We start from the raw sequence: 25002 nt of genomic DNA on the forward strand, positions 1-25002 counted from the left end.
TATTTTATTCTGTTCATGTCACATCTCCTTCCAAATTTTACGTTTTGTTATATAGGGCATTTTCCTCTTTATTAGGAGGGAAATTAAAATATAAAATTCTAAAATAAGAATTGTATCAATAAAGAATGAAATAAATAAAAACCATCTCTCTAATAAAAACAAACCTTCTTCTCTGCAGTTAATTCAGTTGGTACTTGACTAGAGGAATGCTGTCCAGTGTCTGAAGATACAGTTTTAGAACTGAAAAATAACAAAATTAAATTATCTCAAATATTCAAATGTAATTAACACATGAATCATCCTATCTCCACTCTTAGAAAGGCAGATAAGATTACATTACTCTTTTAGAACTGATGATTCTTAAAATTGGGGTGTTTTTTTTTTTCCAGAAAAAGCTCTGGAAAGTTCAAATTTAAAAGAAAAACTGGGGGCTGGCCCAGTGGCGCAGCAGCTAAGTTCATACATTCTGCTTCGGCGGCCCAGGATTTGCCGGTTCGGATCCCAGGTGTGGACCTGCTCACCACTTGTCAAGTCATGCCTTGCCAGGCGACCCACATATATAAAGTAGAGGAAGATGGGCACAGATGTTAGCTCAGGGCCAGTCTCCCTCAGCAAAAAGAGGAGGATTAGCAGTAGATGTTAGCTGCCAACCTTCCTCAAAAGAAAAAAAGAAAGATAAACTGATAATCTAATGTAATCTAATGCACAACCTAGTGATTACAGAAAACAATGCTCCATTATAAACTTAAAACTTGCTAAGAGACTAGATCTTAATTATTCTCAACACAGAAAAGAAAAAATAATTATGTGATGTGATAGACGTGTTGGCTAACACTACTATAGCAACCATATTGCAATATACAAATGCATCAAAGCAACATGTACACTTCAAACTTACACAAAGTTATATGTCAATTATATCTCGATTTAAAAAAAGAAAAAATTGATAAATGATTGATAACATGTAAAAGTACTAAAGAGTAGGCAACAAGTGTATTCCGTTCCCACCTTCGGCACACAGAAGGAAACACGGTATATGGATCCTTCAACATTGATCTCAATGCTGCTCCTTGAATCAATGAGAAAGCAGCTTTCTAAATACTATACTCAACTACTTCCTACTAACCAAGAAAGTCTTCTCTGATTTATTTTTCTCCCACTGACCCACACTCCTAAACTGACTAAAGGAGGTATACAAAAACAAAATCTTTACTCATTTTACCTGTATGGCACCTGTAAATTGGTATAATTTGAATCACTTAAACAACAAAAAACCCAGAAGTTTAAAAAAAAAACTGAAAAATGAACCTCGGTAGAAGAAACCTCCTTGGACGCAGCTCTTCGTTAGCTTCAAGGATAAGCCTCTGAGGGGATCCTCTTTTGGCTTTATCAAGCCAATTTCTACCCTATCGAAGGCAAGAAGAATCTCTTAACGCATAGCAAGAAAAATTAAATCCAATAGGTAGACTTCCACATCACTTACCTTTTTTGTAAGGGTGCAAATCTTTATAAACTTTTCCTTCCCAGGCACTTCGACCAAGAATCCCTCAGTTATGAGCTGACGGGAAAGAGCCCTCCACCACGCCCTTGTTTGGTCCTTGCCAGTGCCAAAGAAACTGTGACTGTGATATTTATCTGCGAGACGCTTGGAATTCTGAAATTAGGAATAAAATCATTATCTAAAAATGCTTATTTAATTAAACAGGTAAGTAAAACACAAAACCATCTACTGATTCTTTGGATTTAACACTAAATTTCAGCTTTAAAAACCTACAAAATTTTTATACCCATCCTGCTTGCTCTGATTACTTGACACAAATAAATATATAACCAAAATAGTGTTCCTTTTGTGTTTTAAATAATGACAGGAAATTCACATATAATTCACATGTATTTCCCAATGTAGAGTCTGGATATGTTTGGAATAGTTAACCTCCGCTATTTAGACCTTTTACTAACATACCCACATCATTGCTAGAAAACAGTGATCATAATCTACAGCTGGAGACTAGAAGCACGGGTGGTAAAAGGCAGTGTGACCTGAGAGCTAGAAATCAGGGAGTGCAGTGCAACGACCCGCGATTTCCACTGCATGGCTGTTTTCACTGTGCCTTGTTCATAAAGCACCGCAAAGTTTACTTCACCGTTTCTGATTTAGCGGCTTCACTGAGATATAGCAGGAAAGCCAGGCGCATGCTAAACAGTTGATGCTTTTGAGGTATATTTTCCTAAGTGAAGAGAGGATTCATACGAGAGACTTCATAGCCATCGAGTTCTAGAAATGTTGGGGAAGCTAGTCTGCCACACGCGATTCTCTCATCCGCTAATAGACACATCTCTCCCCACCTTCACTCTCTATAAAGTACTTTTCCATTCACTTGGTCCTCTTACTACTTCTTTCCTTCATCCTACGCACTTAAATACTACTTTCAAATGTATGTATGTAGTAGTATATGAACACAGGGCTTTATGGAAAATTGTTCCTGTCTAATGTATTTGTGGTGAACACTGTAGACTGTAATTCCAGGGTCATTCTAACCTTCATCCTCTGTGACTTCTTCTACCAGAGAATCTGGGAAGTTACAAACCCTATTTGTCAAACTTCCTTTCAGCTGGGTTCTGAACATGATTTAAGTCTCACTAGTCAGAAGCATTTTTTACATGACATCTATAAGAAGAAAGTGGTATTTTTGCAGATACACTTGACTGTGGAGGTGTTTTCTTTTCAGGAGAAAGTGTTAGCAAAGAATCTGGCATAAAACTCCTAGTTCCTAAGTATCAAGAGGCATCATCCACTTTGCTGAGAGAGATTAGAGAAGGCGCGGGGTGGTTCCCAGAGCAAGCAGAAGCAGTACTTCCTGATTGTTACAGCCCTTATTCAGCGCAGCTGGGGGTGGATGCTGTAGTGGCAGCTTCCCAAATGACAGACAGCTTCTTGATGACGGAAGAGGCCGCAGCTCCATGGTGGCCTACTTTGTAGTATCATCTCATCAACAATACTATAAGCTATTTAATACTCAGTAATAAATACCTTTCTGTTTCAATTAGCTAGAGTAATTATGAGCTTTCTAATATAACTGCTGTATTTTAGGCTATATTAATGTTTCAAAAACATTCATCTCTTGAATATGGCAAGCAGTTACTGTATTCTAAAAATTTCAATATAAAATGAAATCTAAAATATCAGAAACATAATAATTTAACCTTTAATTATTTAACCTTTTTTATATTTCGTCTATACCCTAGTGAAGGGTAATTTAACCTTTTTTATATTTCGTCTATACCCTAATGAAGGCTTAACAATCAACGCATATAAAAATCCAGAGATCAAAATCAAAAGAATATACAGGATGAGTTCCAGCAGACGTAACTCAGGCACTGTACGCTCTCTATCATGAACCTATTGGTTTTATTGAACTGATGAGAATGTTATGGTTACAAGTTTCTCTTTTGGGAATGTTAAAAATGTGAATACAAGTGAAATAGCCTAAATATGGCCGATCCCTCACACAAAGGAATCTAGGATGAAATTAGAATAAATTAGGATACATTGCCATCAGAGACACATCAGTGCCTAGATACTGGGCTTAAAACGAGGCTGCTGATAGGTTTAGTTAACAGAGTCTGTAACATTCTATTAAATCTTAAAAATAGAGTCCTTTTCACTAAAATAGCTAAGTAATGAGCTTTAGGATCATGATGATTATATTTACAAAAATTTTATTAGAACAAGACTTAGAGAAATAGAAACACCCAGATATAATGTGGTACCTTTTTCCTTGTTAACAAACCCAGCCTAGGCTATCAACTTTGGGTCGATTTGAGAAGAATGTTTAAAATCAAACATCATAGAATTTCAGAGCTGGAAGGAAAATTGGAGCTCCTTGATCTACTTAGCAACTTTTTATCATATTGCTAATAAATAACCAGAGACTCAAGATATTATGTGGTATGCTAAGGTCCTTGAGCTAGGACTAGAACACAGGCCTCAGACTACTAGTTCTAATTTTTTATTACTATACCATGCACACACACACACGTGCATGCAGGCACACACAGACGCCGATATACTTGCAGATATACACACATACACATATATATTGATTGCAGGCTCTCAAGTTAGATTACCTGGGTTCAAGTCACAGTTCTGGTACTTACTAGCTTTTTGACTCTGGACAAGTTATTTATCTGTGCTTCTATTTCCTCAGCTGCTATACAAGCATAATAATAGTTTCTATCTCTTGGTGATGGTGTAAAGACTGAGTAACCAGGGCAGAGCCTGGCTCAATAATATTAACTCTTTTTTGGGCTGGCCCAGTGGCACAGCAGTAAAGTTCGTGAGCTCTGCTTCAGAGGCCCGGGATTCACCAGTTTGCATCCCAGGCATTGACCTATGTATCGATTATCAAGCCATGCTGTGGCAGGTGTCCCACATATAAAGTAGAGGAAGATGGGCACAGATGTTAGCTCAGGGCTAATCTTCCTCAGCAAAAAAAAAAAGAGAGAGAGAGAGAAAGATTGGCAGCAGATATTAGCTCAGGGCTAATCTTCCTCAAAAAAAAAATTAACTTTCTTTTTTTTAGTTAACAGCTGATCCTTTAACTCAACCTGAATTTCTTAAGCTAAAAGCAAAACCATGACTTAGTATCTAGTCAGTTTTCCTTGGAACACTCGTAATGGCACTCTACATCAGCTAGGGGCTTACCTTTGTAGTAGGAGAGTCTATTACTTGTAAACTACTAATACCAAAGGTATTAAATTGCCTATCTAGTACTTACTAGCAATCTGAATATGAAAAATTATTCCTCTAGCCTTGCCTTTCATAAGCAGAAAAAACCCTGAAGTGAATGAACACATTTACTAGAATGATGCAATGAGATTTTTTCTAAGCAGCAGGGAGGAATTGTTCCTTCCCCTCAGGATCAATCATCTTTGTGAATACTGTATACCATGTGAATAAATTTACATTGTCTTGTTTCCATGGCAATCACCATGCACAGAATGAAATATCTCTGTTCTTTGATATAGAGCACTTTTGTTTTAAAGGAATCACATTCCCTTTTCAACAAGAAATCCAAACTAACCAAGCAACATTTTTTAAAAAACAGAATACAATAAGGATTTTCAACAACAAATGTGTCACTCTGAGCAAGGCATCCTCCATTAACTGCTTAAGTGTTGCAGTTAACTGAATTTTCCAGGTTAACCCACTGATGGAGTACAAGTGACTAGGATGAGAAACCTAGAGAGGATACAGGAATGTGGGCATTGGTTTTAAGGAGGGCACAGTTTTACACACAATCTCTTACCAATCACGAATCTGCATTCTAGCATCTCTCTATCATGCAACCTAAAAATACGAATTTATGAATTTAAAACTGCATGTGAACAGCACAATAAATAGAAAAAGCACTAGAATAGTTGTCAGGAAAGCTTCCTGCTTATGCTGATTCTGGCACAAAGTGATTGGTAAGCTGAATTAGATGAGACTTATCATCACGGAAGGTGTTACACAGGAGGAAATAAGTATAGTGTAGCACAGAAAGAGATAAGGGGCATATGAATAGATACAAAGTATTATTGAAGTTCTGAAGAGAGAGTGCTTGTTAATAGCTGGGGAATTAGAGAAGTCTTTGTGAAGTTATCACTAGAGCTTTCTAGTGTGGGAGATGTGGTCAATTTTGGCATTCAGAGATGGAATGAGAGAAGAAGGGTGGAGGGGAACGTGGCACTCCCAGTAGAAGGAATTCCCACAAAAAGCAATTATGATTTTTAAAGATAAGTTAATTCAGAGAAGTGGCAAGTTTGTTTGTTTCCTCTATCAGACAGTGCTGCAAAGATTGTGCTTTTATCAGAAAGTGACACTTTGGGTCGTGTACTCTAGCCAGTCAGCTCCCTTTACTCTAATACTCTAATACTAATACCATCAATTAGTAGGTTTCCATATTCCTTAATATGTCATTTTGGTGTCCCTTATTTTTCCAAGCTGACTTTTAAAGGAAAAGAATGAGATAATTTCCCTTGTTGAGTGTATCCCATAGAAGTAAGGACTCTTAGAGAAAAAAGACTATTTAACCCTTCCACCTTATTTTACAGCGGCTGACACTGAGTCCCAGCAAGTTAAATGACCCGCCCTATGTTCTTAAAGTACAAAATGAGCTATTTTCATTTTAGTTAGTTAGTTTAATTAAATTAGTTAAAATGTAAACAGCTTGTTTTGGGTTTTTTTTCTTTTGACTCTTTCCCAGTTCCTACAGGCCAAAGAAGCTCACAGCTACCACTTTCAGGGCTTAAGAAAGTCATTGCTTGGCACTGACCCCGAGGCCTAGTGGTTAAGTTCCGCATGCTCTGCTTCAGCAGCCCAGGTATGTGGCTTTGGATCCCATGTGCAGACCTACACCACTCATCAGCCATGCTGTGACAGCAACCCACATACAAAATAGAGGAAAACTGACATGGGATGTTAGCTCAGGGCTTATCTTCCTCAAGCTAAAAAAGCAGAAGACTGGCAACAGATGTTAGCTCACGGTGAATCTTCCTCAGCAAAAAAAAAGGGTCATTGCTGGAGCTGTTATTCCATGTGCAAAATAAAACCAAAAGATAAAGTAACAATAATTATCTCTGGGAATATATTTCAATCAGTTAAAACAGCTTATCCAGAAAATTAAATGGATAACCCTTTTATCTTAGTTTGAAAATTATGAAGGGTGATTAAAACTTCCAATAGTTTTCCAATGGCTGCCTATAGTCAAAGCATCTTTTATCAAAAGTGTTATCTAATTCTGGAGCCATGATAAGGTTTAGCACTTTGATAATGTGATCAACAAAGAGGCTTCACTTAATCTCCTGGTTATGCAAATTAATGAACTGTGTTCCTGTTTTCTAATCTATAAAATTAAGATAATTGTGTACCTTATCGAGTATTCACACAAGGTGTTTAAAGATATTTATGTGGTGAGCTGTTTAGACAGCTAAAACAAAGCTTCTTAGGCAACATTTCTACTATTTAATTTCCAACTAAACTTGCGCTTTAAAAACAAAATTTTAAACTCCATTCACAAATACCTGGATGGGCTGCATAATCGTTTATACTACGTAGACAAATCTTGTGTAAGAAAGGTGAATCGTGTGCTGCTGAAATTATACTTGTCATATATATGTACAAATAAACTCCAAGAGTTCACAGTTTAAAACATTTATCATCTTTTAGATCAAAATGATCTACAAAGATATTAATTTTTCCTAAATTAGTTAAGGTGGACGATTTACTAAATTCCCAAAAGAACTGCAATTATAATTTTTAAAACAATATCCCAGTAGATACCAAGATCACTGCAAGGAAGGGAAAAAAAAACTTGCCTTATTTTCACTGTAGTTAATGTCTACAAATTTTCGTTAAGTGGTACTTTTTAAAAAGTTTTACACCTTTACCTAGCAAGGGTAGTATAAAATTTCACAAAGAATAAACTTCTTAATTTGAGGACTCCCAGAAGAGGCTGTCAGTATAAGTGGTGTGACTTGGTTTTCAAATAATAGGTGAAATCTGATCCCTCTAGGAGCCCACTTACACTTATTTGTTGATACTGGATACTGCTGGATTACACTAAATTAAAATAAGAATAATTTTTGTAAAGCATACATTCAACGAGATACACAGGTTTTGAAGACAACAGAGACAGAAGAAACTTTCATAGATCTCATTTATATTTAACCTATCCCTTGCAACTTAAATTATTTCTATAAAAAAATAGCAATCATAGCAGCTAAAACCAAGTTCCTTAGGCAACATTATTATTAAATTTCTAATCAAACTTGTGATTTAAAAACAAGATTTTAAACTCCATTCAGAATCTAAAAATACCAGCACCTGAAAAGTTAGCATGTCTCCAACATATTTCATTAAAAATATTTCACAACTTTAATATGTCTCTTTCTAAACAAAAACTCAGAAAATAAATATGTACAAGAAGCATTCGAGTATTTAACAAATCAATGCTTACCTAAATTATTTAAAAAAATTCTACACATAAAGTGAGACTTTTAATCTCTACTTTTAAGTATATTTTTAACAAATATACAAGTATGCAAAGGATTCTATCTCCCACTTTTGATTTATTCAAGTAATATCAATATGCAATATTTAGTTTTGCTTTATAGACTTCTAAATCAGGAATAAAATCATATAAACAAAAGAACTACAGAAAAAGTTCTTTCACTGTTGACAGTCACGACTTATTCATATTGTACCTACAATTGTTAGCATAATGCTGGCACACTAATTACTCAAAAAAAATAGCTGAATTGACTATTTATTTGTTGATAAAGCAAAAAGAAAAAAAAGGTGGCCTGGAATTTTAAATACTTCTGAGAAGAAACAGAATAGAGGGAAAGAAAAAATATAACACCAAATATTGTTATTGAACTTAGACATTTATAAATAATCACTGAAATCAAAGTTTTGCTCAAAGAACTGACTACTTTCCAGGGCACCGAAACATATAATTTTGTTCTACTTGTCCCTTGACACATGAAAGTTAACTTTTCTTAATTATTCTAAGAAAGACCAGTCTAGGGATTCATCCAACTGAATGCAATAAACTAACAGAATGCTTCCAGGCTGAAATGCAAAGCTGAACATCAGCCTGAAATATGAAAACGGCGGTAGCTGTGATACGCACAGGTTTTGTCAAAAGTAATGAATGCAGTGCTTAACTAGGAACTTAATATGACTCCCAGTTTCTAAGAACTCATCTAAAGCCAAAGCCACAATCGTAATACAGCAAAACTCTCAAGAAAAGTGTAACAGGAGGAAAAGAAGAACTATGAAGGTTATTCACAGATATACTTACGGATCCTTGGAGAAATAAAATTGGAACCCCAATTCCAAACTTTTCTCCTAAGATGTTCACAGCAGATAATAGCTGGAGTGCTTGTGGACCAAAGTCCTGGGCTGCATCATCTGAGTCATCAATGAAAAAGCAATGATCCAATCTAAATAAAAATAATATGGAAGAAAGTTTAGCCAAGGCATGTACCTTTAAAAATGAAAAAGTCCAATGTGATAATTAGGCAAGTAAAAAAATATCTTAAATATACCAAGTGCTTCAGAAGCTACAAATAAAGTTCCTCACAGGCAAGAGCTGGTGAAGCATATAAAACATGAAAGATAAACTATAATATAGTATCACAGGTATGTTATATTGACGGTTCTCAACCCTGGTGCCCTTGAACCCAAATTTTATGGGAGGTACCTTGGACCATAAAAGAAGTTAAAGCAAGGAGAGTGCAGGATTACATCTCAAAGGGCTCCACTTACGTTACATAAATATCAAACTTCTGTGTTAGGTTTTGTTGGAAGAAAAAGTTTGTTGCAAAAATAAAAAGAGTTCTTAAATCTCCTATGCAATAAGTTGTTAAGCTCTAATGAGTGTAAAACATGATAGAAAGATCACAAACTTTTCCTTTAAGTCCATTTAGATGTTAAAATCCTAAGCCATCCTTCAGGTAGTTTTAAAATTACCATTAATAAAAGTGAGAATTTTTTAAAGCAAGGTAAGAACAAAAGGACTCCTTAGAGAAAATCAATCAGTACAGTTCAACTACCTAATTTGATTGCTTTCTTTATAATAAATGTCTTTGAAATAGTAATAAGATTATATTCCGTATTCCAGATATAATTACATGTTTGTGGAAAGAAGGACTATGTTTACGTTTATTCTCCTATTCTAACTTCTTTAGTATGATACTTAGCTCATTAATTTTCTTAGCTACCAAATTCCCAGAAGATACCACCTATGCTGCATCTTACAAGTTTTAATGTATATTATTATAATTATCACTAAGTTCTAACAATGTTTTAATTTCAGGTTTTTTTCCTTTGATGAGTTATTTAAAAGTGCTGTTTTTAATTTCCAAATGAATGAGAATTTTTTGTTTATCCTCTTATTTACTTCTAATTCAATTGCATTCTGGTCAGAAAATGTGCCGTGTTTGATACCAATACACTGAAAACTTTAGAAACATGCTACAGTCTGGTACAGAGGTTCAAAAACTTTTTTATAAAGGGCTAGAGAGTAGACAGTTTGGACTTTGTGGGCTTATGGTCTCTGTGTCACAACTACTCGGCTCAATTTTGTAAAAACAGCCAGAGATAATACATAAACTAAAGGGCATGGCTGCATTCCAAGAAAAGTATTGAAAAAAACAGGCAGCAAGTGGCCGGGTCCACAGGCCATGGTTTGCCAACCCCTGTTCTAATACACAGCCAATTTTTGTAAATACTCCATGTATGTTTGAGAAGTGGTCTCTAAAATTCAATTAGCTGAAGGGGGCCGGCCCGGTGGTGCAGCGGTTAAGTTCGCACGTTTTGCTTCTCGGTGGCCCGGGGTTCGCCAGTTTGGATCCCGGGTGCGGACATGGCACCGCTTGGCACGCCATGCTGTGGTAGGCGTCCCACATATAAAGTAGAGGAAGATGGGCACAGATGTTAGCTAAGGGCCAGGCTTCCTCAGCAAAAGGAGGAGGACTGGCAGTAGTTAGCTCAGGGCCAATCCTCCCCCCCGCAAAAAAAAAGATTCAATTTGCTGCGTGTGCTATACAGGTACTGTCATAAGCTATGTAGGTCATGAAGTAAAAGTGTTTGAGACACAGTGCTCTAACCACCTCATACAAGGTTCTATATACTACGTGTCTGATAAATGAAATTTGTTACCATACTGACCAAATTTTCTACAGCTTACTAATTTTTTGACAGTTTAACCTACTGACAACTAAAAATTATACCAAACTCTTCTATTTTGATGACAGATTTGTTGATTTCTTCAAGTTGTTCTGTCAACTGTGCTTTATAGATTTGTAGGACATTTTTTTTAAGATGCACAGAGAATTCTGTCCTCTTGGAAAAGGAACCATTTATCACTGCATAAAGTACATCTCCATCCCTAATAACACTTCCTTTGTATAACAGGAATACAGCTACCACACCTAGGTATATGGTTAGCTCAACTAGGTATATCATTTGTTTCTATTTTTTTAATTAATATAAAGTTAAATTGATTGTATGTCTGTGCGTGTGTGTGTATAAAGTTCTACAAATTCAAACACATCCACAGATTCATAAGCACAGATTCATCTAATGACCACCATAATCAGCTTCCACCACCACAATCAGGACACACAAGAAATCCATCACTGCAAAATACTCCCTGGTGCTATTCCTCTATAATCATACCCTCCCCCTCCCTCTAACCTCCAGCAACCACTTATCTTTTCTTCTTCCCTATGGTATTGCCTTATGTTTGAGAGAGAATATCATATAAATGGAATCATACTGTAGAACTGGTGTTATTTTTCTTTTAAATGTTTGGTAGAATTTGCCATTGAAAACATTTGGGCTAAAGAATTTTGTTTTCACAGATTTTTAACAAGGATCCAATCTCTTTTTCAGTTGTAGGACTATTCACGTTATCTATTTCATTGTGGGTGAGTTTTGTTAGTTTGAGGTTATCGAGGAATTGGTCCATTTCATCTAAATTATTGAATATACCTGCACTGAGTCATTCATAGCATTTCCTTATTACCCTTTTAAAGTTTGATGGGCCTGTAGTGAACTCCCTCTTTTGTTCCTGATACTGGTAATCTGTGTCTCCTCTCTTTTTTTCTTGTTAGAAGTTTCTATAAATTTTATTGACCTTTTCAAAGAGTGAGCTTTTGAGTTCATTGTTTTTCTCTGTTGTTTTTCTGTGTTCTATTTCGTTGATGTATGCTCTTTATTATTTCTTTCCTTCTGCTTCTTTTTAGTTTACTTTGGTTTTATTTGCTTCTTAAGGTAGAAGCTTAATTACTAATTTGAAACCTTTCTTATATCATAAGGATTTAACATTCTCTATCTCCCTCTCAGTATTGTTTTAGCTGCATCCCATATATTTTATATCTTCATTTCAACCAGTTCAAAATATTTTCTGATTTACCCTGAGACTTTCTGTTTGACTCCTGGATTATTTAATAGTATGTTATTTAATTTTCCAGTGTTTGGACACTTTCCTCTTATCTTTCTGTTACTGATTTCTAGTTTAATTCCATTACAGTCAGAAAACATACTGTGTACGAACACAATTCTCTTAAATTTATTAAGGTTTATTTATGACCCAGATTATGGTCTATGTTTGTGAATGTTCTATCTACACCTGGAAAGAATGTGTATTCTGCTATGGTTGGGTGGAGTGTTCCATTAAAGGCAATTAGATCCAGTTTGTTGATAGTTCTGCTCGTTTCTTCTATCTTCTTACGATTTTACGTCTACTAGTTCTATTCATTACTGAGAGAAGATGTTGAAGTCACCAACTATAACTGTGGACTTCTCTATTTCTCTTTTCAATTTTGTCAGTTCTTTTGCTAAGTATATACACACTTAGGATTATGTGTTCTTGGATGTGATGGCTAAGTTTATGTGTCAACTTGGCTAGGCTGTGGTACCCAGCTGTTTGGTCAAACACTAATCTAGATGTTGCTACAAAGGTATTTTGTAGATGGTATTAACATTTACAATCAGTTGACTTTAAGTAAAGGAGAAAACCCTTGATAATGCAAGTGAGTCTCATCTAACCAGATGAAGGCCTTAAAGAGCAAAGACTGAGGTTTACTGGAGAACAAGGAATTATGACTCAAGACTGTTAACATAGAAATCCTGCCTCACTTTCTAGCCTGCCAGCTTGCCCTACAGATTTCAGACTTGCCAACTCCCACAATTGCATGAGCCAATTCCTTAAAATCAATCTCTTTGTCTATCTGTGTGTTTGTGTGTAAATACATATGTGTGCGTGTTTTTCTCTAGAGAATCCTGACTGATACATTGGTAAAGTGACCTTTTCATCATCCTGTATCATCTTTCTTTATCCCTGGTAATATTCTTTCTCCAAAGTCTCCATTGTCTGATATTAAAATAACAATTCCATCTTTCTTTTGATTAGTGTTTTCATGGCATATAGTTTTTATCCTTTTATTTCTAATCTACCTATATAATTATACCTATAGTGGATTTTTTATGAACAGCATATAGTTGGGTCATATTTTTAAACCAATTCTAACAATGTCTGCCTTTAAATGGATTTTTTAGACCATTTACATTTAATGTAACTATTGATATTGATATTGATATGAACTATTGATATTGATATGAACTATTGATATTGATGTTAGATTTAGGTCTACCATTTTACTGATTTATCTATTTATAAAGCAAAATACTCTAATATTGTTTGCTTTGTCTTCTATTTAAATAAATTCATTATTTTGTTTTAAAAAACTGCAGTACATATATCTCAACGAAAATTCAATTAAAAATGATTTGAAAGGGAAGAGAAAAAAAGACTTTTAGAATGTCCATCTAGAAGCAGAAATCTTTACCTGGACCTGCAATTATCACAGCAATTTTCAGTTCCCATAATGCCCACGGAGGCCTTTCGTAGTTGTTTATCTTCAAAATGAGACAAGATGATTCTACCCAAGAGAAAATTTAAAATTAAATAAAAGAACAAAAACGTATATCTTAAATTCACTGCTGAAAATAATGAAGTGAACTTATCACTGATTCACCTGAGACTTCAATATTTGGCTTCAGTTTATTAAGGCATAAAGAAAGTTGACTTAAATGTCAGAACATATGTAAAACCAACAAAATACTGATTCTAAATACTTCTAATTATTTTGGAAAACATTTTTCTTAAAAGAGCACCATCCATAAGTCCATGTTATTAACGGAAATAAAATAAACAATACATACTGTCGCCTACACTTGCTGGAACGAAGATATTTTTCCATCTTTTCCATCATCTTTAATTTGTATAATCGAAACTTTTCATCAGGTATCTCACTAAGGCGGTTCCTGTCAATCAAAAATATCACTGGAATATGTAAATTGCATTAGCTGTTTTGTTACTTTTTATTTATTACTGTTTATTTTTCATAACCTATAACATCCACACCCCTATCAAGATAATATTGCTATCATCCCAGAAAGTTATCGTGTCCCTTCCAGTCAATGTCCCCAACAAGAGGGAACCATTTTTCTGATTTTTATGAAAACTACTTCGAAAGAATTCTACCTATGTCCAGGCATCAATTTTTTAGCTGCCTTTGAAAAATTATTATAAACCCTAAAGTTTTTCATTTTGATTTACATACTACATGCTTTTGGCAATCTTTCTACTACATATGAATTTTTACTTTTTCCCAGTAAAAGGTTTTTCTTTATTTTATATGAGAAACAAAAGCATCTATATAAGGAATACTAAAAGAGGCTCATGATCCAAATATGAGCCTTCATCCCTATTAGTTCTTCAGCCCTCTAAAAACTATCGCTTTGTACTATAGAGTATTATGGGACACCAGTAAAGCATCAGAATTAAGTTCCTTCCCCAAACAATAATAACTAATTTTTTTCCATAATATTGAAGTTCCTTAAAACTGTTAAATAACTCCAAAGGCATGTTTGTTTGGTTTTTTAAAAGTTAATGTTGCTCTAACTTATCATGACTCTTAATTCTAGTCTTCGGTGAACAAATTCCATGATTATCAGATATCAGATGATGACAATCTCTCAAATAGCTCTGCACATCTTTCCAAGAATTCTTTCCAAGAATAAATAGAAGTCTGAGTTGAAGAGGCTTCAGATCTCTCAAAAGAAAACAATGATTCACCTATAAGATCTACATTATAATACTGATCCTCATCAAAATGGACCTCACTGACTGATATTCTGACTATCCAACCTTCTGACTGATAAAAATACCTCTGTACAGTTCGCAACGATGACACCAACAGGTAATCCAGTTAAGTGAGTTCTGGGAAGTCTGAACAGGCAAATGATCTCTTATTCAAAAACACTCTTATCATTTGATGCCACCAACCACCCTGCACTTCCATGCAATTTCCCTAAAAGTCTCTTCCACTGCTGACTCTAGTTTCTAGGTTAACCACCTAATCTCATTTTTCCAAGCTCATGGGCTAAAAATTGCTCCTTTTTTGCTTTATTTCATTTGTTTAGCTCACCTCCTTCTCCTCAGATAGAAGGAACAAAGAAAACAAATGCCTATACTCTAAGAACTAGACCCGCTCTTACGTTTGATTTGATGATCCACATTTAACTAATCTTATCAGTGTCAGTAACAAATTTGAGAAAACAAAATTACAAGTCTCTAACAGCAAATCAAATGAATATCTATTCTTCTTCTGGGACTATTACAACAGTTAAAGTACAATATTCTACACAACAAAAATAAGTTGAAGAAGAAGAAAAACTCTAAAAACAATACCAAAAACAGAAATCAGTTGGAGTCATTGGAAGATTTATTAAATTGAGGTTAATTTGCAAATAATTTCCTTACAAAAAAAGATTACAGGGGCCAGCCCTGTGGCCAAGTGGTTAAGTTCATGCACTCTGCTTCGGTGGCTCAAGGTTTCCCTGGTTAGGATCCTGGGCACGGATATGGCACCGCTCATCAGGCCGTGCTGAGGCAGCATCCCACACAGCACAACCAGAGGTACGTACAACTAGAATATACAACTAGGTACTAGCGGACTTTGGGGAGAAGAAGAAGAAGAGAAAAAAAAAGAAGAGGAAGATTGGTAACAGATGTTAGCTCAGGTGCCAATCTTTAAAAAAAAAAGATTACAATAACTATCAGGTTTGACTCTCTAAAATAACAGCAAATGCAGACACTGAGTCTTTGCCAACGGTACGGCCTCCACAATATGAAATATAAAATTATATATTTACAATGATGACTGGACAAGTGTCTTCTCTCGGCCACAGGATTCTAGCATAGGATAGAATTTAAAAATTGTATGAATTACAGTGACCTTTTCAGTTGAGAACCAGCAACTCCATTTATTCTAAAGCTTTGTTTTTTCTAATAGAAGAGCTTTATCTCAAGGATGACACATATTCGTCCTCAATCCTTGCTGAATTCTCTTTTATCCTGATTAACCCTATAGTTTTATTTCCCTTAGGATAGATGCAAAGAACAACCTGTCTATACTGAAAATAGTATGGGTTTTCTGGTACCACTATTTGATTACTAATAACTGTTACGTCCTGTTAAATCTTAATGAGAACCATTTAAAATATCTTTTGAGACCCACATAATCAGGAACTATTATCTACTGATGAACCTACAAAGCCACGATATAAAATTCAGGCTAAGTCTTCAGCACTTTTAGCATAATGCCCAAAATAATCAGAACTAGTAGGAATCAACTTATGTTTGATACAATCCCAAACTTAACAGTAGCATGCAGAGCTGTGTTCTATCCCAATTACTTTAAATTAATTCATAAGAAGCTTTACATAAACACTAGCGTCACTAGGAAAACAATAATTTGTTTAAGAGGATGGTTTCATTGGCTCTACGTTAGGAAACAAAAGCTACTGGGGCTGGCCTGGTGGTGCAGCAGTTAAGTTCGCACATTCCGCTTCGGCAGCCTGGGCTTCGCCAGTTCTGATCCTGGGCGCGGACATGGCACTGCTTGGCAAGCCATGCTGTGGTAGGCATCCCACATAGAAAGTAGAGGAAGATGGGCACAGATGTTAGCTTAGAGCCAGTCTTCCTTAGCAAAAAGAGGAGGATTGGCAGCAGTTAGCTCAGGGCTAATCTTCCTCAAAAAAAAAAAAAAGCTACTGACTACTCCTAAAAGGAAGAGCTGAAAATTGAAAGCAGGGGGCCAGCCCCATGGCCGAGTGGTTAAAGTTCCACATGCTCCGCTTAGGCAGCCCAGGTTCACAGGTTCGGATCCTGGGTGCAGACCTACTCCACTCATGAGCCATACTATGGAGGCATCCTAACATACAAAATAGAGGGAGACTGACACAGATGTTAGTTCAGGGCTAAAAAACAAAACAAGAGGAGGATTGGCAATGAATGTTAGCTCAGGGTGAATCTTTCTCACAAAAAAAAAAATAATAATAATTTGAAAGCAAACATTTTTACCTAATTAATCCCTATTCTTCTTTCAGACTCAACTTACCCTATCACTTCCTGAAGGAAGCCTTCCTTACCTGACCTTTTTACCTTGGTAAACACAAAGCCCATTATATGCTCACTACTCAATGCATCTTTCCTTCATAATACTGAACACAGTTGTAATTTTACACACATTTGCATGATCCTTTTTAAAAAAACATTTGACTACTGAAATTTTCAAACACAAAAAGAGAACTGTAAAATGAACCCTATGTCTCCATAGTTGTGTGATTCTATGATTAAGATCTGCCATCTCCATTATACTGTAAGCTCTATGACAAGAGCTCCCAGATCTGCTTTTATTTATTATCGTAGACCTAGCACAGAGCATAATACTTAGAACAGAATGGGCACTCAAAAAAAAGCAGCTCACGAATAAAAATAAAAAGTGCATTGGATAGGCACTCTCATCATTTTAATAAAATGGGCTAATACGTCCCTTCAGAGTTCAATTTATTCAGCTATATGGAGGTGCATTTTGGCAGGCCCATGAGTCACCACACATAAGATTTTTCCTGAGATTTCCCCCCTATGGATGAGGCAATCAGTTGCTAAACTCTGCCTCTAAAATTTTTGCAAGATGAAGTTTTCCTTTCCAGTATATATCTCACAGAACTTAAGTGCCAACAAAATACTTGTTTAGTATTTAAGAAGAATGGTTTTCCTGTATTTAAACACTAAAAACTGAATTTTTTCATGGCAATCAGTGCAGTGCAACATGATTATTCATACAGTCAAGGGGAGGTGACATGCTCCCAGAGAACTAAAAACTAAACAGCTGGTGAAGAGAGCCAAACAGGGATTGGTAGAAATCATTTGGAATAAGCACAATTGGAGCATGAGAAGAAAGAACCAATAACAAAATAAATGGTACCTGAAGTAATTATGGCTAAAGACATAGTAAACCATGACAGGACCTGAGGAAAAAAATCAGCTCATGGATGCACAATATCAGGAAAGTATGCCAGCGGGTCTACGTTACATTCCCAGTATAGTCCTGATTTAGTGAATTCCTCACATTAAATGAGGGCTGGCTGAAATCGGGTCATCTCCTCTGGGTGGTAACACTTACCACAAACGTTCTTCTCAGATGTCCTATGTTTCATTTGGGTTTTAAATGCACTTAGACACACTTCTTGAAATTTCAGATGCTGCCTCAAATACTTTCAAAGTTTATATGGAAAGAAAGAAATCCACAAGGGTGAAAGAAATAAATGTTTTTACCTATTTAAGTTGATGTCTGTTGGAGTCCAGAGTAGGTGACAAGAACTTTGAAGTCCATCCCGGCCAGCTCTACCAATCTCCTGGTAATATGATTCCATTTCCTTAGGAGCACCGTAATGAATGACTTTGCGAATATCAGCTTTATTAATGCCCATTCCAAAAGCTATGGTAGCTACGACACACTGAGAATAGATAACAGCACAGATTGACAAACATTTTGCAGAACTAAAACCTTACATGTTCAACTTTTGGCAAGAATAAGTAGTTGATTAACTAAAGTCCTTGGCATGAAACTGAATTTGACATAAATTCAGTCAATCACTTATAGATTAAAAGATTATCTGCCCAATTTACAGATTAAGGATTGGTGTCCATAAACTAGGATTTCTATTCCCTCTCTACAAAAAGTAGTAAACAAAGCAGTTTCTCTTAACACCTATGAGTACAAGACACAAAAGAGGTTCTTAAAACGTTTATCATATTAAATGAGACTTTTGTGTTATTATGAAGTTTCAAGAGTCCTTACCTGATTGCACAGTATCTTAATATTTTCTAGCATTATTCTAAGTGGAAGGAAGCTCCTCATTAAAGATGGAAAAATGAAACATGAATACATCTTTGCATCTTTAAAAGGATAAACTTGGCAGAATATCTAATACATTTGAGTATACTGGGATGAGATTTACATGATTGGGGGAAATTTTAAAGAAGGATTAGGGATAAAAACACAAAAAACTGAACAAAATTTTTAAAAAGTTTATGAACAATAAGAATACAATAAGATGTGCCAAAAAAGTAACAATAATATACTACATGGCTTGGAGATAAAAAAAAAGCATTTACAGAGGAATAATCATGTAAATACATAATAGCTGAATATAAATATAATCAAAATTATATTTTGGGAAGAAAGGGGGTTAGAAATATTTCACATGGATGAGGTGAGGAGAAGGGCGGGAAGGAATGTGAAAGAGAGCTAAACTTTCATCTTTCATAGTGGGGAGTTGAGGGGTAATGCCTAATTCTAACAAAGAAATAAACTAAAAACTATGTAATAGCAGTATGAGCAAATTATTGCCAGATAGAGTTGTAAACACCAAAAGAATAAACTAAAAGAGTTGGGAGTGGGAAATAGAAGTGGGGAAGGAATGAGTGACTGATGCTTTTCATTGTAAGCACTACAGAACTATTTTGTTGTTTATGTGCATGTATAACTGATAAAAATTAAAGTGCCATTAAAAATAAAATGTGTTAAGATGGACCAAGAGAAGCAAAAGAAAAACAAGAAAGAAATAAAGAAAATGCTGAACAAATAAAAGGAAGCATGAGAAAGGTAACAGAAAAATAAATACAGGAATGGAAATAATATTAAGAAAAAGCATTGAGTGAATAAAGCTGGCAATTTTGCTATATATGAGTGAATAAGCAAAATAACAATTTTAATTTTCTTTTTCTAATGTCATTTCTTATGTAATTTTTTTCCCGGCTTTATTGAAATATAATTGACATATAACATTGTGTAAGTTTAAGATGTATAATGTGACAATATAAATGTATTGTAAAATGATTACCATAACGAGGTTAGTTAATACATCCATCACCTCACATAGTTATCATTTGTGTGTGTGTTGTGTGTGTGTGTGGTGAGAATTTTCAAGATCTAATTTTCATCCTATGATACTGTTTTTAGATGAGACCAACCTATTCTACAGACACGATTTTCAAAATATCCTTATAAACTCTCAGGTGTAAAGAAAGATATTTTATCAAATAATTTATTCGCAATCTCATTCCAGAAAGGAAAGAAATTCAAGCCGTCTTGAAAAGGCAAATAAAACACAAAAGGGAATAAAACCAAAAGTCAGGATTAAAAGCAAGAATGAATGGTCACAGACTAAAAATGCGAATCTACATCTGAATGTGGTTAGATTCGGTTATGAATACAAAAAAAAATTTTTTCTAAAATTACAAAATAGAAAATACTAAGATTCTAAGCAACATTCATTCCAAGACATTAAGAGCTAGGGAGGTCTGCTCTACTTTTGGGCCCAGACTAAAGTATAAATCAACTGCAAAAAGACAGGAGAGTGACTATCTAGAATTCTGTACATGTATGCATTCAGTAGGCACTCAATAAATACTCAACGGCAAGTAATCAATTCCAAGAGCACTGGACTATTCTACATAGACAAAGAAATGTATTTTCATCATCTTGAGAAAGTGTCTGAGAACTCGCAATACAAATGTGATGCTTCTGAATTATTTATAACGGCAAAGGAATACTTTGGGCCAGTTGTCAGCTACAGCAGAACCCCTGAAGTCAGCCTAGGGTGACACAACCAATATTAACTTATTAATTTTCAGAATGTTGATAAAAACTTGTAACATCCTGCCATAGAAAGAGAAAATATAGCAGCACATACATACATACACCCTTCTAGACAGTAGGTATAATTTTTGAAGCCATATTTCAAAGCATTAATGTTTCAGTGAAGCTGTGTGTTGGCAGGAAAATCAGATGCATCCAATAAACTCTCTTATCACAGCATGACACAGATGTAGTTTGCACTCTCTCATACCTTTGGGAGTTGTTTCTATATGAATAATTAGCGATACATCAGGATAGAAGAAACCGCTGGTCAGTTAATGGCTCCAACATCGCTTGTTAAGATTCAGTAAGCAGAAGCTAATAAATTTTATTTGGTAATTTTCAAGTTCCTGAGATACTAGAATAAAAGTAGAAGCACTTAAAAATTTGAGAAAGGGCCAGCCCCGGTGGCCTGGTGGTTAAGTTTGGGGTGCTTCGCTTTGGTGGCCTGGGTTCAGTTCCCAGGTGTGGACCCATACCACTTGTCTGTCAGTGGCCATACTATGGCAGCAGCTCACACAAAAAAAAAGAGGAAGACTGACAACAGATGTTAGCTCAGGGAAAATCTATCTCAGCACACAAAAGAAAGAATTTGGGTAAAATCTCTATTCTAGGTACTTGTAACATCTGTTCCTGTCTTTGGAAAGAAGAGGAAGAAAGAAAAGATAGTTTCAGGCAGCTATGCATAACAGCATGACAACGCACAGTGGACTTTATAGACAGTACCTATGAACTGTATGTGAGATAAGTTATTTGAACAATGTCAGTTTGGGGTAGTTAACAACCACATGTAATAGGAAGGGCTGGATAGAAAGGAAATGGATGACCTATTGGACAGAAATATAAAGCAGAAGTTAAGTTCATCTCCTAACTTGAGAGCAGGGCTATCCACAGGCTTACAGTGACAGTGTGGATAATATGCTGGCAGTGGGAAGTTGATGACTGATTTATTGATTTTTTAGTGAGGAAGATTGGCCCTGAGTTAACATCTGTGCCAATCTTCCTCTATTTTGTATGTGGGACACCGTCACAGTGTGGCTTGATGAGTAGTGTGTAGGTCCACGCCTGGGATCCAAACCCATGAATGTCAGGCCACCGAAGCAGAGCACGCAAATTTAACCACTATGCTACCAGGCCAGCCCAGGAAGTAGTTGATTTAAACCTACTAAAGTGGCTTGAATTTAAATCTTTCCAAATATTCTGTATGACACCCACTAAACCAGGATTCCAATCATTACAAATTGAAATTATGACATGATTTCAATTATTACAGGAATCTCAGCTGTAGCACTTTACAATAACTTCATCGATACCCTTCCTTTCTTCAGTTTTTCTCCTTCTAATAAATCCTTCATAGTACTGCTAGTCTAATGTTTCTATAATACTCTTATCTTTCTCAAAAGCACAGAATAATCTGTCATGATGGTTTCTAAACTCCATTCTGCGGAGCTCTGTGGATTATAAGACACCCACAGGGACTGTCTTGGAGACAGGGAGGCTCTTGGACCCCTTTCTCCCTCACATCAACTTCAACAAGAATTATTCTACTTTAATTTGTTTTGTCCATGAGATAAAATTTCATTTACATAAAAAACTCTAACGCTCAAGTAGTCTGGAAAAACTACAGGCACATCGCACCAAGCCCAGCCTGCCTCTTTGCAAGTTTTAAGCCCCTCTATAACTGACAAACCAACCTGTTCAACTTTTTTCCTATGAGTCTCTAACAGTTCCTCCCTGACTTTTTACCTATACTTTGTGCCATTCCTACTCCACTCCCTTTCTCTCCAACCATTCCAAACTACTCACAATTTCCTGAACCCCGTATGCACTTTCATATCACAGTGCCTTTGAACAAAGTCCTTCTTCCTGGAATTCTATAACCAATTCCACGTCCCTCATCACCTACTGGCCTCGCATACTTGACAAACTTCTATTCACCTGTTCGGACTCTACTCAAATTGCTTCTTCCTGGATGGACCATCCCTGGATCACACAACTTACCTTAACAGCTGGCGTTCCATCCTCTGTGCTCCTGAGTGCTATGTACAGGCTGCTGTTTATACTAGTCTACAATAGTTTGCTCACATTTCTATCTCCCACATTATACACTGATTCTCTTTATCAGAGAGACTGCTTCAGGCCCAACGCAAAGAAGGTATTCAATAAAGATCTGGTAAATGAATAGAGAAATATCTGTTTCCACTATAGGGAACAGAGAGTAACAATGCTCGATCTTCACACCTGAATTTCATCTCTCATGAACCGATGATGAACCTCTTTCCTTGAGTTACTACCCATGCCTGCATGGTATGTTCCACAGGCTAACTGCAGTTTCCTGAGTTCAGCTGTAACTTGTTCTGTCATTTTTCTGGAAAGACAATAGATGATAGTTGGACCTTCAAATTCCCAGGCAGAACTAGAGAAAAAGAAAAACAAAAGAACACACATATATATCCACATAGGCTTCAGACCAGTTTGGGTTTTATCTATTTAATTTTCCCTTTCTTTTTAAATTTTTAATTTAAGTTCAATTTAACTTTTTAAATTTTAAGTTAATTTTCCTTTTAGTAAAAGAGTAAAAGGGGAAAGCATATAGAAAACAATGATATATTTAACAACATAAAAATCTAAAACATTATGGAAAGTCAAAAGTGAAAATAAATTATGTTAAACCCCAAATACCTTTGACCCAGTTTTTATCCAAATTAAAGTTAAATCCAGGGATAAGTTTACTTAAGCAGAAGACTTGATAAAAACTTATAAACTACTGGAAATGCAATTTCCATACTTTAGGAAATGTAAAGCACTAGATTAACAATTAGTCTTCATTTACATAAGAACAGTAAGTGAATATTTACACAGAAGAACGGATAAAATTTATATTTCATTATTCTTAGTCTCTCTTATGATCATATAATTGAGTTTCTATACCTATTTACTATAAAAGCAAAAACTTTCTTGTAAAATTAAAGGATAATTTTAGAGTTCAAAGACGTATTTACTAGTAATCTTGAGACTGTTATAGAAAACAACATCTGTTAGAAAGTCTGTTTTAGAAAACAGTGCTTATTTATTAACATGTAAATGATAATTTCCATAGAACGTTCATTTAATTCCTCACTATATTCATTTACAAATACATTCATTGATGTTGAGTTAATCAATACAAAAAGAATGTATTATTTTAGATTTAGGAAAAGTTATTTTACTTAATTTTTAATGCATATACCCTTTGATACAATTTCAATTTTAGGACTCTATCTTACAAATATACTTACACATCTGCCAAAAGATACATACACACAAATATTCATAGCAAAACTATAATAGTTTAAAATAATCAATTTCATCATTATGTACATTCATATTTTAAAATACTACGCAAACATTAAAAAATTAAGTGTATGCAAAATCTTTAAGAAGGACTATGGCAAAAGTTATTGAAAACTTAAAGGAGGAAAAAATCAGGCAGTAATTTCACTCTCAGAGTCTTACTGAATAATCTACTGAAAGTAATTTTTGATAATGACCAAATGGACTTCCATATCAAAAATTCAGTAAATTACTTCATAGAGTGAGAAGAAATAAAAATTACCTTTTTAATGTACAAAATTTCATTTAAAAATCACTTTTCAAGGAAGAAAAAACCATTCACCAAAACGCAGATATTGTAATATCCTATACATTAAGGCCCTAATTTGGGAAAACATAATATATAGAAAGATAGCAAAGATACTTTAAATGAAAGGCAGAAATTGCAAAAAAAATAGATCTACCACAAAACTATTTCCATATAAACTCAACAACAACAAAAACTGGGAGCGCATATCTGCACCATACAGAGTCAGAGAAAAGACTAGAGCTAAATTCCAAAATATTAATAGCGATTATAACTGAGGAATGGGATTGGAAGATTGAAGTACTTTTTAATTTATATACATCTGTATTGTTCAAATTGATACTAAGATTATGTATCACTTTTTATATTGAAAAGAACAGAAAATACACAAAAATTTGAACTTATAGAGCAAAAAAAATCAAACGAGTAAAAATTCCTTTTACAAAAGGATTCACAACTTTGCCAAGTGGTTTAGTAAAGACTGTTATTTCTTCACAACAATTTCCTAAAGGGGAAAAACCCTATCTTTTTCCAACCACTAAATTAGATAGGTAAGAGGCTTATCTATCTAATTTAAATGTATCATGAATATAGAAAACAAGTAAGGTCAGAATTTAAGAAACAATGAATACAAAAAATGTGAATACTGACTTTAAAAAATGACAGAATTAAATGAAGGGAAGAAAATGGAAACAAAAGGCAATATTCTTAAAGTCTTAACTACCCTCCATTTCATTGCTCATTAAGAGGAAAACTCTTTGTCTAAGATCTAC

General features: G+C 35.0%; 1 protein-coding gene across 7 annotated transcripts in view; it reads right to left on the bottom strand.

The window, feature by feature from the left end:
- Positions 1 to 25002, bottom strand: part of WRN (WRN RecQ like helicase) — a 125833-nt gene that overhangs the window by 30522 nt on the left and 70309 nt on the right. For all 7 annotated transcript variants that reach the window (XR_006886647.1, XR_006886646.1, XM_046648539.1 and 4 more), the window contains 8 exons: positions 22852 to 23026; positions 18243 to 18424; positions 13781 to 13882; positions 13405 to 13497; positions 8850 to 8991; positions 1484 to 1654; positions 1309 to 1406; positions 165 to 240 (listed from right to left, as the gene is read on the bottom strand). Coding sequence is in view for 5 of the 7 variants with exons in the window: in XM_046648539.1 (XP_046504495.1) it covers positions 165 to 240; positions 1309 to 1406; positions 1484 to 1654; positions 8850 to 8991; positions 13405 to 13497; positions 13781 to 13882; positions 18243 to 18424; positions 22852 to 23026 (1039 nt within the window). In the remaining 2 variants the exon portion in view is untranslated. The remainder of the gene's footprint in view (positions 1 to 164; positions 241 to 1308; positions 1407 to 1483; positions 1655 to 8849; positions 8992 to 13404; positions 13498 to 13780; positions 13883 to 18242; positions 18425 to 22851; positions 23027 to 25002) is intronic.

Source organism: Equus quagga, chromosome 22, assembly GCF_021613505.1.
Source record: "Equus quagga isolate Etosha38 chromosome 22, UCLA_HA_Equagga_1.0, whole genome shotgun sequence".
NCBI classification, from domain to species: Eukaryota; Metazoa; Chordata; class Mammalia; order Perissodactyla; family Equidae; genus Equus; species Equus quagga.